This window comes from Phacochoerus africanus, chromosome 9, assembly GCF_016906955.1.
Source record: "Phacochoerus africanus isolate WHEZ1 chromosome 9, ROS_Pafr_v1, whole genome shotgun sequence".
In the NCBI taxonomy this organism is placed as follows: domain Eukaryota; kingdom Metazoa; phylum Chordata; class Mammalia; order Artiodactyla; family Suidae; genus Phacochoerus; species Phacochoerus africanus.
The window spans coordinates 60,663,210-60,679,610 of record NC_062552.1 but is presented as its reverse complement, the minus strand read 5'-3'; the positions used below and the strand labels follow the sequence as shown (position 1 = coordinate 60,679,610).

General features: G+C 44.7%; 1 protein-coding gene across 16 annotated transcripts in view; it reads left to right on the top strand.

Annotated features, from left to right (window-relative positions):
* PML (PML nuclear body scaffold) overlaps window positions 1–16,401 on the top strand; it is a 41,187-nt gene that overhangs the window by 5,963 nt on the left and 18,823 nt on the right. For all 16 annotated transcript variants that reach the window (XM_047796652.1, XM_047796651.1, XM_047796659.1 and 13 more), the window contains exons 3-4: window positions 14,005–14,585; window positions 16,120–16,190. In XM_047796652.1, coding sequence (XP_047652608.1) covers window positions 14,005–14,585; window positions 16,120–16,190 — 652 coding nt within the window. The remainder of the gene's footprint in view (window positions 1–14,004; window positions 14,586–16,119; window positions 16,191–16,401) is intronic.

Below are 16,401 nucleotides of genomic sequence, written 5' to 3'. Positions count from 1 at the left end.
AGTTATTGTCAGAGTTCCTGTCGTGGCGCAGCAGAAATGAATCCGACTAGGAACCAGGAGGTTGCGGGTTCAATTCCTGGTCTCACTCAGTGGGTTAAGGATCTGGCATTGCCATGAGCTGTGGTGTAGGTCGAAGACGCAGCTTGGATCCCCAGTTGCTGTGGCTCTGGTGTAGGCCGGCAGCTACAGCTCTGATTGGACCGCTAGCCTGGGAACCTCCATATGCCGCGGGTGCAGCCATAAAAAGACAAAAAAAAAAATTCGGCTATTGTCTAATTATATTTCCTCTGTGAGTGATCTGTTTTTGTTTGCTAAGGATTTTTACATAATTTATTCTTGAAAATGATTGATCAAACTATAGGTATTCTTTTCTTTTTTCGATAATCCTCTCTGACATTGTTGAACTGGAAATTCAAGTCTTTCTGTAGATCAAAGAAATTGTCTTCTTTTTTATGTGCTGATTTCCATTCATTTGCTTATTTTTTCTTTTTATAACTGTTGTATGGAGATTGGAACTTCAAATCCATCTTTTACATCTTTTATCTTTTTTTCATTGTTTCTGTTACTTTGCGTTTTTTCTTCCAGATTCTTAGAGGTGCTTGAATTGATTTTCTCATTCACCAACTCATTTTTTTAAGAGACTTCTTTCCACTGTTTACTATCTATGTTGAGTTTTTTTGTTTTCCCTAGCAATCATGTTTTTTTAATTGCCAAACAAGGTCAGTGTTCTCAGGGTGCTTTTTCTTGGCAGCCTGTTTTCGTTTTCTTGATGGATGTTCTTAAATCTCCCTGAAAAACAAACTTTGAATTTTTAAAGGTTTATGTTTCCTTTTTTTTTTTTCAGTGTGAGCCAAGAACCAGTTTTGTCCCCATTTTGACTATTGATTCTTTTTTTTTTGTCTTTTTGATTCTTTTCCTAAGTCCTGTGGTTCTTTGTTTTCTGCGCACATGTAAGCAAGGGGTGTATTGGGGTGGATTTCTTCCTAGGCACAGTGGACAAGGTGGTCCAGCCAGTAAGAGGACAGGATTCTTTTCTCTTGATCATGATGGATGGCTTCAAAAACCTGACTGTGTTGCTTAAAAATCATGCTCACACACATACACACAGTCACAATTCACATTGTTTCACAGTTTACCAGTGATTACTAGAAAAACTCAACTTGTTTCCTCTGACTCAAAACCTCAGGGCTGTAAATAACCCACAACTTCTTTCCAGTGACAAGTCGGTAATAAACAGTTTCATGTTGAACTGATTTGGGCCTCACACTGACGAGCAGCCTCAGAAGTGGCTTTAAATGTAGGCCTCAGCCTGGGAGTGTCCTCCCTGGGGCCCTTGGCATTTGGTCCCGTGCCTTTGAAGTCCCTTCCTACTCTGCCCGTGTTCCTACTGTGTAGCAGGCCCTCTGCTCAGCGCTAGGGCATAGTACAAACAGATACAGCCCTGCCTCTCCCAGAGGTCACAGTCTGGTGAAGGAACCAGTTCTGCAATTAACAATGAAGGCTGCAAAATGCTTTGAGGAAGTTTGCTCACCAGTGTCGCTCTGCCAATAGTTGCCCTTGTCACACTGTCCTCTCCCTCATGTTCTCCCTTGCCAGTATCCCCATCTGTCACAGGTCACAGGGCAGACATCCAGTGTGTGCTCAGTCAATAATTGAAGGGAAGAAGGAAGAAGGAAGGCAGGCACAAGGCCAGTGATCTCAGAAAAGGCTTCCTTCCCAGCATGCATTGGCTGGGGAAGGTAGTTTCCAAGAGGATGTCCCACTTAGCCTGCTATGTAAGGAAGCAGAAGGGGGAGGGAGCATGTGCAAAGCTGGGGTTTGGGGCAAGTCTGCTGCATTTTAAGAACTGAAAGGAAAGGCTCTGCAGGAGGGCAGGGCCTGGGAGGTGAGCTGGGGTCAAACCTGGGGGAATTGGAAGAGTTGGGACTCTGTCATACAATCTCAGGGACAAAGAATATTCTGTTTGCTCCTTTCTCCTGCTGTTTACTCTTGTTGTACCTGTGAATGTCCTAGAGAACACAGTGTGAGTGGATCTATGGGGGACTCTGTTGGAAATCCACTGCTGGTGTTAAGGCAGAGGGTGGGCTAATGTTCACATCCTCTCTCTGTACTCTGGAACTTTGAAGTGGGCAGGTTTGGGATCAGGGAGACTACAATTTCTTTCTTTGACTGCATGCTCATTTATGTTACCTGATTCCATAAAGAATCTGAGATTTACTGCCATACTGTTGGTTATGTGACCCAGTGGAAACTGAAGCAAAGACTCTGGACCTGGGGAAAGGGAGTCCCATTAGGAGGCCAAGGCCATGGTGCAGGTAGAGGTGAGGGCTGCAAGAATGCAGAGATGGCAGTGCGGGGAGAAGGCCAGAGTCTCACACCACCACGGCCTGCCTGACCTGGAGGTCACGGTGGCTGCCAGCCTTTTCATCAGGCGTGCTGGGGAGGACCGTCCAGCCAAGGGTCACATGGGTTTAGGACAGCAGCTTGTCAGATCCCAAAGGTCGACTGGATGGGGTAGGGGAATTAATCCAGGGCCGTCAAAATGTATAGGCATTGGTTAAGTGGAGAAAACAAAAGACCTATCATGATATAATGAGACCATAAGCTGGAAAGAGCCCCTGAGACCAGAAGTTGAAATGATTGGCCCCCGATGGGTAAAGATGCCCTGGGCAGCCCAGGGGAGGGTTCAGGGCAGAGGTGGACATCATGCAGTAGCTGCAGAAGCCAGGGTGCAGGGAACAGGTTTGAAGCCAGCCTTGAGTGAAACTCCCCACCTCTGGTACCTGGGCATCACCTTTCGATAGGAAACTTTCCCTTTACCAGTATGGTCAGAGAATGGGCTCTTCTGATTGGATTGGACCTGTTAACACAATGAAGCACTTTCCTATCTTTTGAGATGTTTTTCCTGTGCTGTTATCTTAATTCCCACATCCTCCTATAAAATTATTGCAGAAGAGAGAATTGTAGGATTAGGAGAGCATTAAGAGCATCCCCAAATGGGAACCAGGCCCGGGACAGGATGCAGTGTTTCCTGACTTCAGACTGTGCACCTTTCCTGGAGCTGCTGGCCTCCACATGCAGGCAATCATTAACAAACAACTGGGCTGAGTGGCCAAAAAAAAAAAAAAAAAGGATTCCACAAGTTGCTTGTTTACAACTTAGAGTGGTATTTTCCCTTAAAATTAGATTATGCAAAGGATGCATGCTGTTTAAGCAATGTTAAATTTAATTTTCCTTGACTCTGACAAAAGAAAAAGATACTGAACTAAAATTTGACTTGCTAAACTTTAAAGAAATATTTCTTTATCCTAAAATATTTCCTGAAAGCCCTAAGATTGAGCAAAAAAAATTAGTAGGACATTAATAGGCTGGAGTCATTATAGTTTGTTTTTTAGTGAAGTGCCTCTGTTTTAGACAGTGGGAATGAAGTCCTTGTTGTGGAAGATCAGGATGGCCCACTCATATGTTTCTAGTCTTGGTTCCACACCAAAATGGCTCTAATGCCATTTCTCGGGTCCTTTTACCTTAATGCCACTTTTCACAGGTTCTTTTGATTCAGCTCTTAGTTGGATAGATGTTGTCAGTCAGCAGTTTTCCTCAAGAAGGACTTCTGTGTTCTTAATTCCTGGAGTCTGTTGGTGTTGAGAACAGCTGTCAGTTGCTCTTATATGTGCATGACATCTTGGCTGGGTATAATAATACCTGGTCACATGCTTTCCTTTAGAGCTTTGTAGGCCTTGCTGCATTGTCTTCCAAATGTTCACCAGGAGAGGTCTGAGGCCAAATTTATTTGCTTTTTCTGTCTTGATGCCTAAAAATCTTTTTCATTCCTGAAGTTTATTAATTTCACCAGGCAGTCTTAGTGTTGAGCATTTCATATCAAATTAATCATGGAACTTGGCATGCTCCTTTAGTCTAAAAGTTCTCTTTAGGAGTTCCCATCGTGGCTCAGTGGTTAATGAATCCGACTAGGAACCATGAGGTTAAGGGTTCGATCCCTTTAACCTTAAAGTGGGTTAAAGATCCGGCATTGCCGTGAGCTGTGGTGTAGGTTGCAGATGCGGCTTGGATCCTGCGTTGCTGTGGCTGTGGCGTAGGCCAGCGGCTACAGCTCCGATTAGACCCCTAGCCTGGGAACCTCCATATGCCAGGGAGTGGCCCTGGAAAAGGCAAAAAAAAAAAAAGACAAAAAAATAAATAAATAAAAAAGTGAAAGTTCTATTTATTTCAATAAAATTTTCTTGCATTATCCCTCCTCCCTGTTCTTCTTTTTCCACTTCATTTTTCTCTTGCTCTATTACCATTAGTGTTTCAGTTTTTAATTTATGATCTTAATTTTTTTCAGATTAGTAATCTTTATTGTATTACTACAATTTGGGGGAAACCTTTGTATTTAATTAGTATTGAATGAATAACAAAGATCAGAACCATAGTATACACTTACAGCTAAATAAAATCATCTTCTACCCATTGTTATAAAAGTACTTGAGAATATCAAAATTATTTGTGTCACATAAGGAGGTACTGCTTGTTTTCTATGTCTCCAGACTCTGTTAACATTTAATGATTAACTTTATAGTCATTGAATTTTGTAACAAATTCCTTCTTTGGCAGACTTTACAATTTGGATCTGTTCTGCCAAAACTGTTAAGAGTTGGTACAACTGAATATGAGCGCTGCCTGTTTATACCATATATTATTTAACTAATATAGTATTAAGTTATTGTTATCTTAATCATCAGATATCATTTTTCTTATTTATGTCTTTAGTTAATCGACGCTGCTATTTCCATCTCTTTTGCCATTTTATTTATTGAAATCAGGTTGGACTTAAATACAATAGCTTGATAATCATTTCTCTATATGATAAACTTTGTCTTGTCTTGCAATATTTATTGGCATGTAAATCCCAGCTGTGTTCATGTTCACCAATATTCACTACTATATAATTGTAATGCATTATTATAAAACTCAATGAATTTGCTCAAGTTATCTAACTTTGTTCCAAAACTTGAATCTCCTTCATTAACCTATAACTTAATGTGATACTTAAAATCCTTCTTGCACTTGATACTATGTAGACTGTACTTCTAAGGGGCAGCATTGTAATCACCTCAGCGTATGCCTGTAATCACATTTTGGCAGTACCATGTAGTGGCACTGGGAAGGGTTAATTGATAGAACAGAGGCAAGGAGGCCTATTAGGGGACAGTGCTAAAGGAGATAAGCTGTAGCTGGGGACAAGAACAAAGGCAGTAGCATTGGGAACCAATGTGACAGATTAAGGAACCAAAATTCTCCCTTAATCATCTCTACATCTGGCCCCACACCTGCGCATTGTTGGTACTCTGCAATTTTTTTTTTTTAAGTAAACAAAGGTAGAATTCAGTAAGACTTAATGATGAGTTATTGTGGAAGTGGTAGGGGAGGGGGAGGAATCTGGAATCTTCCTTGGTCTTTGGCTTGAGTGACCTTTGAATGGTAGTGTCATTCACTGCCATAAAGAGAGCAGGGGAGGCAGGGCACCCGTGCAGCAGTGCCCCTGCTACCAACTGAATTAGTGACATGGCCCAACAGAACACCATCAGAAAAGAGTGAGGAAGGAAAACCACAAACTTTCCCTTCCTCATTCTTGGCTATGGAGCTGGCGTGAGACAAGAGTGTGAAATAGACCAGGCTTCCTCCTCTCCCCTTTCCTTGCTGCTTCACTTAACTTCTGGTATCTTCATCTCTAAGACCTCAGGTTTTCCCATCTCCACCACCACCTTCTCAATTAAAGAATTGTTGGAGGAAGGGTAGCCAACACTACCCTTTCACTCCCTTCAAGCTTCCCAGCCTCAATAATTATACACCTCCTCTCCTCACTTCAGAAATCTTATTTCCTCAATGGAGTTCCTGTTATGGCTCAGTGGTTAATGAACCTGACCAGTATTCATGAGGACTCTGGCTTGATCCCTGACCTTGTTCAGTGGGTTAAGGATCCGACATTGCCGTGAGCTGTGGTGTGGGCCACAGTCGCAACTCAGATGCAGCATTTTGTGTGGCTATGGTGTAAGCCTGCAGCTGCAGCTCTATTTGACCCCTAGCCTGGGAACCTCCATATGCCATGGGTATAGCCCTAAAAAAAAAATAATAATAATAACAACAACAAAAAGAAATCTTATTTCCTCAACTGTGTCACCCTGGAGATAGCAGGAAACCAGTCTGATTAAGTGCATTCATACTACAATGTAAATGACTGATGGATCCCTTTAATTACCCTCCAGCTAGTTATTTGAGTTTCCTAAGAAGGCTGCTCCTTTCACTACTGTACCAAAGTGAAAGCTCCCAGTCACCCTTGTTGAGATGGGGATGGTGATATGGCGAGTTTTTCCATCACCATTCAGGCAAGCCAGGCCCTGCCCTAGAGTCCTGCTCTGGAGCCAGCTCTCCTCCATGGGTCCTGTTTTCCTCAGATTTTTGCTTCCTGCATACTGAGTTGCCCTGTTTCCTAGAACAGCAGAAGTGGCATGCTGCTCTGGTTCTAGTGGGAGGTGTGGCTAGACTGGGGTGGCATGTCCCTATTGGGAAGGGATCAGCCCAGAGACCACACCCAATGGGGATGTTTCCTTATTGTTGAGAACATTGCCCACCAGCAGCAGGGCTGTCCCTGCTGTGTGGACATGTGTAGCTAATGCCCCCTCTTCTTTTAATGTCTCCAGAATGTCTGGTGTGGACCTGGTACTGTGCTGGTTTGCCATTTTATCCTTGCAACAGACTGTGAAAGAGCATCCTTATCCTCATTTTATAGATGGGGAAATTAAGACTCGGAAAGAAAGTAATTTATTCAAGGCCTCATAGCCAGGAATCATGGAAGAGCTCAGATTCAGGCCCAGGTCGATCCGCCTCTAGAACCCATACCCTTTCCGTGGTCAGGTGGCCTCTGGCATGGTGCTTTAGACACAAGTAGCTTTGAGATGGAGAGACTGATAATCCAGGAAACATGTTGGGGCATCCTTTAAAATATTAATAGTGTAGTCAATTCACTGAACTTTCTAAAAAGATAAGCGAAACAGTTCACCAAGGAAGACGAAGCGGCGTTGTAATTCTTAGATGAGATGTTCTTTGAAGGTTCCCGAATTGCCTCTTATTTAAAGTCCAAACTCCTTTGTTAAGAGTTGATTATGGAAAGGTTTGGAAAATCTTTGGAAAAAGAGGGAGGGGAGGAAAAGAGGTAACTACTGTCCATATAGACTTTTTCCTTTCCTTCCTGCTGTCTCTATAATATACAACACAAGTGTTACAAAATGTGATTTTTCCTAAAATAGAAGGTCGTGACTGTCCTGCCAAAAATAGTTTTGAGTTTTTAGGCAACTGCATCTGTTAATTGTATATGATTTCTTCCATTTCTTCAGTGGTCATAAGGTCTTTACTGTCATGAGAGTAAATAATCAACTATTATATCTCTGGGGTGTTATTTTTCACATTTAACTCGGACTCATCAAAAATGTATCTTGGAGTTCCTGTCGTGGCTCAGTGGTTAACCAATCCGACTAGGAACCATGACGTTGCGGGTTCGATCCCTGGCCTTGCTCAGTGGGTTAAGGATCCAGCGTTGCCGTGTGCTGCGGTATAGGTCGCAGCCGTGGCTCAGATCTGGCATTGCTGTGGCTGTGGCCTCGGCTGGTGGCTACAGCTCCGATTCAACTCCTGGCCCGGGAACCTCCGTATGCCTCAGGAGCAGCCCTAGAAAAGGCAAAAAGACCAGAAAAAAAAAAAATTGTATCTTGGTGTAGTGTGTGAAGCAAAGTTCTATTTATTATCTGATTTATTTTCTCCCCCTGTGGCCATTTTTCCTGATCCAGCTGTTGAAAACCTTTTTAATGTCCATTAGTTTGGGATGCTTTCTTTATTATATGAAATATGACATTCTTATAGATTCTTTAGAACTATCTCTTCTGTTGTGCTGACTAATACCATGCTTTTAGTAATGGTGGTTCTATAATGTTGTTATCTGGCAGAGGAAATCCCCTTTTGAAGGAAATTTTCAAAAAATTTCTTAGCTCTTTGATTTGTTTACTCCTTCATGTGAAATTTGGAATCAGCTGGTTACGTTTCAAGGTCTCATAATTTGACTAAAATGCTTGAAACCTTTATATTAACTTGAGGAAAATTAATGTTATAATATTTAGTCTCTTCAGTTGGGACCTTATTACACTTTCGTTTTTTTCTTTGTTTTGTTTTGTTGTGCTTTTTAGGGCTGCACTTGTGGCATTTGAAAGTTCCCAGGCTAGGGGTCAAATCAGAACTTCAGCTGCCGGCCTACACCACAGCCACAGCAACACTGGATTGGAGCCACATCTGTGACCTACACCACAGCTCACGGCAACGCCGGATGCTTAACCCACTGAGCGAGGCCAGGGACTGAACCCGCAACCTCATGGTTCCTAGTCTGATTCGTTTTCACTGCGCCACCACAGGAACTCCTACACTTTTGTGTTTTTTAGACTCTCTCACTCTCTCAGTGGGTTTTTGTCTTTTTCTCCATATAAGTCTTACAAAATTATGTCTAGGGAATTTTTTATAGCATTTTTAAAGTTGTTCTGAATGGGAACATGGAAAATTTTCTATATTTCTTTTCATGTGCTTTGCTGGGATAGAATCAAGCTGTTTTTCTCTCTCTTTTTAAACTTGGAAATTTATTTTTTTCTTTATTTTTTTCCTTTTTAAAAATGATTTTTATTTTTTCCATTAAATCTGGTTTGCTGTGTTCTGTCAATTTTCTATCGTTCAGCAAAGTGACCCAGCCACACATACATATATACATTCGTTTTCTCACATCATCCTCCATCATGAGTGACTAGATATAGTTCCAGTGCTACGCAGCAGCATCTCATTGCTTATCCATTCCAAAGGCAATAGCTGGCATCTATTAGCCCCAGATTTCCAGTCCATCCCACTCCCCCCCCTCAACACCGTTTTCATCTCTTAATTCTGGTGTAATCCAGCCATTTTGCTGAGAAACTTCTTATTGTTTATGTGGTATTTTAGCTCATTCATTTAGAGTATTCCAGGATCAAATAAGTGTCCTTTCCTTTCCAGAGCTGCACCTCTCTCAGCCTGTGTTGAGTTTGGGTCCCTGTCATGGAGCTCCTTAGAGGCAGGTGCCCACCTCACCTGTCTCCCTACAAAGTGCCAAACACACAGTAGGTGCTCAGGGTGTCTTTTGGATGAAGGTGAAGGAACCCTAGGCCAAGGAAGTCCTTCCTGGTCTTGGGAGGCAGCACCATGCTGGGTCTTTCTGATTCAGGGTCTGCACCTCAGTCTTATCAGGAAATTGAGGGATTTGGGCCCTTGAACAGAGACCTGTTGCCAGTGGTCTCCTTCTGTTCAGAGGGGGAGCAGTGGCAGGTTTCCCTGGGGAGACCCCACTTTGGGCAGAAGGGGCTTAAGCAAAAGGAGAATTGTGGGCCACGAGGCAAGTCTTGCTCTCTCCCCAGCCAGGCCACCCTAGGAGTCCCCTCCAAGGCTTGGAGCACTGTTTCTAAGGAAAGGAAGCTCAACTCAGACTCAGCCCCTCTCACAGGAGCCCAAAGCCAGGAAAATGACAGTTTGTTTTAGTTCTTCTCCCTTTATTTGTTTTTCCTCTTCTTCTTTTTTTTTTTTTTTTTTTTTTGCCACACCCATGGCATATGGAAGTTCCCAGCCAGGCCAGGGATCAAATCCAAGCTGCATCTGTGACCTATGCCACAACTTTGGCAATGCCGGATCCCTAACCCACTGCACCTTATTTCTGCACCCTAAAATGATCCACATCTAATTGAATTCTTTTGCATCTAATGATTCTTTATGCATCCCATGACCCACATCTAATGGAATTTAAAACATAGGTAAGGGGGTTCCCATTGTAGTTTAGCAGGTTACCAACCTGACTAGTATCCATGAGGCTGCAGGTTCGATCCATGGCCTCGATTAGTGGGTTAACAATCCGCTATTGCTGTGAACTGTGGTGTAGGTCACAGACTCAGCTCAGATCCCGCACTGCTGTGGCTGTGGCGTAGGTCGGCAGCTACAGCTCTGATTCAACCCTTAGCCTGGGACCCTCCATATGCCGAGGGAGCAGCCCTAAAAAGCAAAACAAACAAACAAACAATAACCATCATAGTTAATACATACATTCACAAGGTTTAAACATCAAGGCAACCTAAAATGTCTGGTTCCACCTCTGCCCTGCCTCATCTCCTAGATACTTTTATTAATTTGTGTACTAAGGTTTCTTTATTCAAATGCAACCAAATATGAATATGGACTTATTTTTCTCCATTCATACACAAAATGTAGCATCCTATACATATACTTCTGCACTTTGATTTTTTTTTTTTCTTTTTAGGGCCACACCCCCCAGGGCATACGGAGGTTCCCAGGCTAGGGGTCGAATCAGAGCTGTAGCTGCCAGCCCATGCCACAGCAACATGGGATCTGAGCCACATTTGTGACCTACACCACAGCTCACCACAAAGCCGGATCCTTAACCCACTGGGCGAGGCCAGTGGGCGAGGCCAGGGATCAAACCAGCAACCTCATGGTTCCTAGTTGAATTCGTTTCTGCTGTGCCACGACAGGAACTCCTACTTCTGCATTTTGATTTTTTTAACTTAAAACATACATTATATTAAATATTGAACACTCATTTGCTTGTCATTGTTCAAATCTTTTCTGTATATTAACTCATTTAACCCTCCTAATACTCCTATTATTATCCTCATCTTGCCAGGGAGATTTTTTCCATATAATGAACGTCTTCAAATATTTTCAGCTGCATACTCCCCCGTTGTATGGGTGCATCATGATTTCTGTAACTCACTGCCTAGTGATGGGCTCTTGGTTGTTTCTTTCTTTTTTTTTTTTTTTTGTCTTTTTGCTATTTCTTGGGCCGCTCCTGCGGCATATGGAGGTTCCCAGGCTAGGGGTCCAATCGGAGCTGTAGCCGCCCGCCTACGCCAGAGCCACAGCAACGCGGGATCCGAGCCGCATCTGCAACCTACACCACAGCTCACGGCAACGCCGGATCGTTAACCCACTGAGCAAGGCCAGGGATCGAACCCATAACCTCATGGTTCCTAGTCGGATTCGTTAACCACTGCGCCACGACGGGAACTCCTCTTGGTTGTTTCTAATCTTTGCTATCATGGACTGTGTGGCATTGTACAGATGTTATTTTGTATGTGTGGAGATCGAGCTGCAGAATAGCTATCTAGAAGGGGGATTTCTGTGTCAAAGGATAAACACATTTTTAATTTTGATGAATATTGCCAGATTGCCCTCTGTAGAAGCTCTTCTTTCTTTTTGTAATTGCCTAGCGTTTCTCATGAATAGTGTCATTGGTGAACCACTAATATTTCGGTCAATTATATCATGGTCTTTGTTAAAAACATTTATATAGGACTTAGTTGATCCTCTATAGCCTGCCCATATGAGGTGGGGCTTATCCCTGTTTTAAAGACAAGAAAACTGAGGTGCAGAGAGGTTAAGTGGCCAGCCAAGGACTGGTGCAGAGCTGAGGTTGGATCCACATCTGCCCAGCATATTTTTTTGCTCCACCTGCCACTTAACCTTAGTCACTGGCCCTGGCTCTGGCTGATGGGCCTGTGTTACTTAGATCAGATTCCCTGAAGCTGGGGAAGCTGAAGGCTCAAGACCCAGTGGAAACCCCCATTCCCCTTTTCCACACTCTGGGCTCTCTAGCAAACTTTTGCTGGTATGGAGTAAGTCTCCTGGGTTTGACCAGAAGGATCAAGCCCTGGGAACTTACTATCTTGGGTTTCTTGGAAAGGTTGAGAGAGCCAGCAAAGCTGAGGACCAGGATCTGGTGCCAGGATTTTGGAATTAGATGGGCCACTAGACTCTCTGCTGGCGGTTCTGGGACAAGCGGATATCAATTATTGAGGCCAAAGTGGCCCCAGCTAAAATCCTTTCTCTTGGCCCCTGAGAAATCCTGCTGTAATTTGCTCTCACCAGTCAGAGTGGTGACTTCCTACTGTCATTGCTGGTGAGAGTAGATTACAGTAGTATTTCTAGGGAAGTAACTAATATTTTTCCCAGTAATATTTGAAGGGGCAGCACTGCCATGTTTCAGAACATGGACTCTGAGCCAGACTGCTTGGGTTTTTATGTGAGTATCCTATTGCTGGTGTAACAAATTGCTACATATTTAGAGACTTGAACCATGACAGATTAATTGTTAGGTACCTTTGGCGGTCAGAAGTCTGAAATGAGTCTCACTGAGATAAAATCAGAATGTCATTAGGGCTGTGTTCCTTCTGGAGGCTTTTGAGAAGAATCCATTTTCTTGCCTTATCCAGCTTCTAGAGGCTGCCCACATTCTGTGTTTCATGATCCCCTCCCATCCTCAAAGCCAGCTGGATAGCATCATTCTGACTTGCATTTCTATTATCACATCTCCATTTTGTCACTCTCCTGCCCCACCTCCCACTCTTTCCACTCTAAGGACTCTTGTGATTATACTGGGTCCACCCAGATAACCCAGGATAATCTTCCCGCTTCATGACCCTTAACATAGTCATACCTATAAAGCCCTTTTTGCCATGTAAGGTACCATCCTCAGGTTCCAGGAATTAGTACTTGGAGGAGCCATTATCTGCTTACTACAATATGCATCTGCACTCTACCACTTACTAATTGTGTGACCTTGGACAAGTTGTTGTATCTCTTGTTCAGTTTCCCCATCCTTAACATGGAAATAATAGTAATTCCTACTCCATGGGCTTGTTCGGAGGATTAAAAGAGTTGCTATTTGTCAACTACTTATGGTAGTGTCTGCCACATAATAAATGCTATAGAAGTGACTGCTGGCTAAGATATATTAAATACATAAAAATATTCACACTCTTTGATCTAGCAATCCTATTATTTTGTAATCTATTTCATAGAAACAAAAGGATCCATGTATTAGGCTACATAAAGCATTGGTCCATATTGGGAGAAAATGCATAAACAGGAAATCACTGGACTATGCATTAACAGGATGACCGAATCAGTGTACTCTATCTGGAATGTAATGGAACAATTTTTTTTCTTTGGCCTTTTTTTAGGGCCACACCTGTGGCCTATGGAGATTCCCAGGCTAGGGGTCGAATCAGAGCTGTAACCTCCAGCCTACACCACAGCCACAGCAATGCCAGATCCTCCAAGCCACGTCTGTGACCTACACCACAGCTCACAGCAACACTGGATCCTTAACTCATTGAGCGAGGCCAGGGATCGAACCTGCGTCCTCATGGATACTAGTCAGATACCTTTCTGCTGAGCCGGGATGGGAACTCCCCCTAATGGAACTATTAAAGAGAATACAATAGAACCATACTTGTAGACCTAGAGGAGTGCCCTGAAGAAAAGTTAGAGGAGGAAGTTACAAAGTAATGGTTTAGCACAATCTTACTTTTTTTAAGAACATCAACCTGCCCAAAATTGTTGTAGATATTTGAGCCAATCAGTTATTTAACCTCTGAATGCCTTGGCTTCTTCATCTGTGAAATGAGGATAACAATAATTCTCCCTTGGAAACTCTAGCAAAGATTAAATGGGGATGAAACCCTTAAAATCCTGCTAGTAGCAGCATAGTCTGGAATTTGCATAAAGTGGTTTGAATAGAGAAATGTGCAGGATGCATCCAGGGTGCTCACCTGGTTGCCTCAGAGATGGAGAAAGGAAACTCAGAAGAATTGGGAAGAGATGGTTAACTTTCTTTTTGTATATCTTTGCATTGTTTCACCAATGGAGGCTAGCTCTTGTTACTCTGGTAACCTTTTTATGGCCTAATATTTTATTGGTAGTTTGGATACTATCACCATAACCACAAACACTCCATTGGGAAAAGCATGAACGTGGAAACATACCGTGATTCAAGGTTTTGTAATTTTTGAAGAGGAATTTAATAATGGAAATTTAAAGGGGAAAAAAAAAGGCCGGAGAGCCCTAAATCAGACCAGCGTTCTGTGTCCACAGCATCTACTGCCGAGGCTGTTCCAAGCCGCTGTGCTGTTCCTGCGCACTCCTGGATACCAGCCACAGCGAGCTTAAGTGTGACATTGGCATGGAGATCCAGCAGCGGCAGGAGGAGCTGGACACCATGACGCAGGCGCTGCAGCAGCAAGATCACGCTTTTGGTGCGGCGCAAGCGCAGATGCGCTCGGCTGTCAGCCAGCTGGGCCGCGTGCGCACCGACACCGAGGAGCTGATCCACGCGCGTGTGCGCCAGGTAGTAGCGCACGTGCTGGCTCAGGAGCAGGAGCTGCTGGAAGGGGTGAAAGCGCGGTATCAGCGCGACTACGAAGAGATAGCAAGCCAGCTGAGCCGCCTGGACGCTGTGCTGCAGCGCATCCGCGTGGGCAGCGCCCTTGTGCAGAGGATGAAGCGCTATGCCTCGGACCAGGAGGTGCTGGACATGCACAGCTTCCTGCGCCAGGCGCTCCACAGCCTGAGCCAGGAGGAGCCCCAGAAGCTGAAAGCCGCCGTGCGCACCGACAGCTTCGACGAATTCAAGGTGCGCCTGCAGGACCTCGTCTCTTGCATCACCCAGGGCACAGGTAAGCCACCCTCATGCCTAGCCTGTTTACCTTTTAAGGGCTTGTGCCTTGCAGCTGCCTCCTGGGAAAGGAGGAGTAGTGGAAAAAGATCAGTTCTGTGTGACAGAAAAGGAAACTGGGGGGGTTTTGTTAAGTCTCTTGGGATTGATCATCGTCATAGGTTCTGGGGAGACGATAAAACTGGGGGAGAGGAGGTACTGATAGGAGGCTGCAGCCACCCACCCAGCAGGGGGTCATGTTTGACTGATTCACAAGACTCTACAGATGAGCTGCTATCTCGTGACCCTTGGGAAAGTTAAGACACTACAAAATTGTAGTATTATTTTAGCCCCAGAGGGACCAACTACTCCAGGAGGTTCTCTTAAGCCATCTGTGTCTGACAACAGAGAAGTCAACTGGAACATGAGGTTAGGGTGGAGGATTTGAAAAAAACCCTGGGGGGGGGGTACTTACCCAAAACCATGCAAGGGCTCAGTGGAGGAGATCTTTTGCTCCTAGGATGTCCTGCCCTGGACCAGCTGCCAACCTTTGTGGGCCCTGCCTGGTTTTGGGTACTTGGGGAATGGGGAGACAGCAGACCAGTTTCTGACCTGGAGTTGTCCAGTCCAACTGGGAGACAAGGTTGGGGCATGTCACATAGCTGGTGCATGAGACAGGGCTTGGCTCTGCAGTCCAAATCCAGTTGTAGCAGCTTGATAAGGGCTGGAGACATTAGTGGGGCAGGGAGGGGGCTTTCAAGAGACACGAAGTGGTGCTCAAAGGGGCCTCCGGTGAGGGCGGAGGGGGGGCTTTAGTGGCACTTTGACAAAAATCTCTAGGCTGGAATCTGAGCTCTGGACAGCTGGTGCGAGGATGCCCTTACCAGGAAAGGGGAGGGAGGCTACAGAATCTGAAGATTCTTGAGCAGGTGCTACTGATGGAAGGCTTGCTCACTTCTGCCCTTGGAGCTGAGCTGATGGACGTGGGCTCATAAGAGTGTGATACTAGGGTGGGTATGGACTTGCCCCTTTTCCACCTAGGTGGTGACTCTTAGCCCATGTGTAGGACATGATCCCCATAGAGTTTACCGTGCCTTGGCTCTTGTAACCAGGCAGTGGCAGAGAAAGGGGTTATTTTATTCTGAAGCATGAGAGATTTCGATTTACTAAAAAGAGTCTGCAGGTCAGAAGAGTATCATGGCTCTCTCACTATGCAGAGAGGTCAGTGAGCCGTAATGCTGTTTAGGACTGTCTCCGCTTTGCCGTGGTGGAAGCCCTGAGTTGGAGAGAGCTGTGCTTGGGGTTTGGAGCCAAAGGCAAGAGCTCTCTAATGCTACCCCTCTCTTCCCTCTGGCTGAGTTCATATCTTTCACAGTCAGGGAGCTTTCTTTGCAGCTAAAGCCCCTCCATGGAACTGCCCCAGTATTGCCAGAGGCCCTGGAGAATGGGTCTCCAGGAAAAGTAACAGGGATGTTTCCTTTGTCACTGTCCCAAGCCAGAATGCCTCTTACCAGGGATGTCCCTGTCCTGCCTGTGACCTTCTCTGTGTTCTCCAGATGCAGCTGTATCCAGGACAGCCAGCCCGGAGGCCACCAGCATGCCCAGAGACACTTCTGATGTTGATCTGGTGAGATGGGCTTGAGGTCTGAGGGCGGGGTGGTACAAACAGCAAGTCAGGTGGGTTGGGAGTTCCCCTGTGTCAGGAAAGAAACTGAGTCTCACTGTCCCTGTGCTTGTAGGCGATAGTGGAAGGAGAGCCCCTGAGAGGGGAATAGCAAGAGCCTGAAATGGAGCCTTCAGTGGGAGGGCATAAGAAGGGCTGGCTAGCTGGCTGGCTC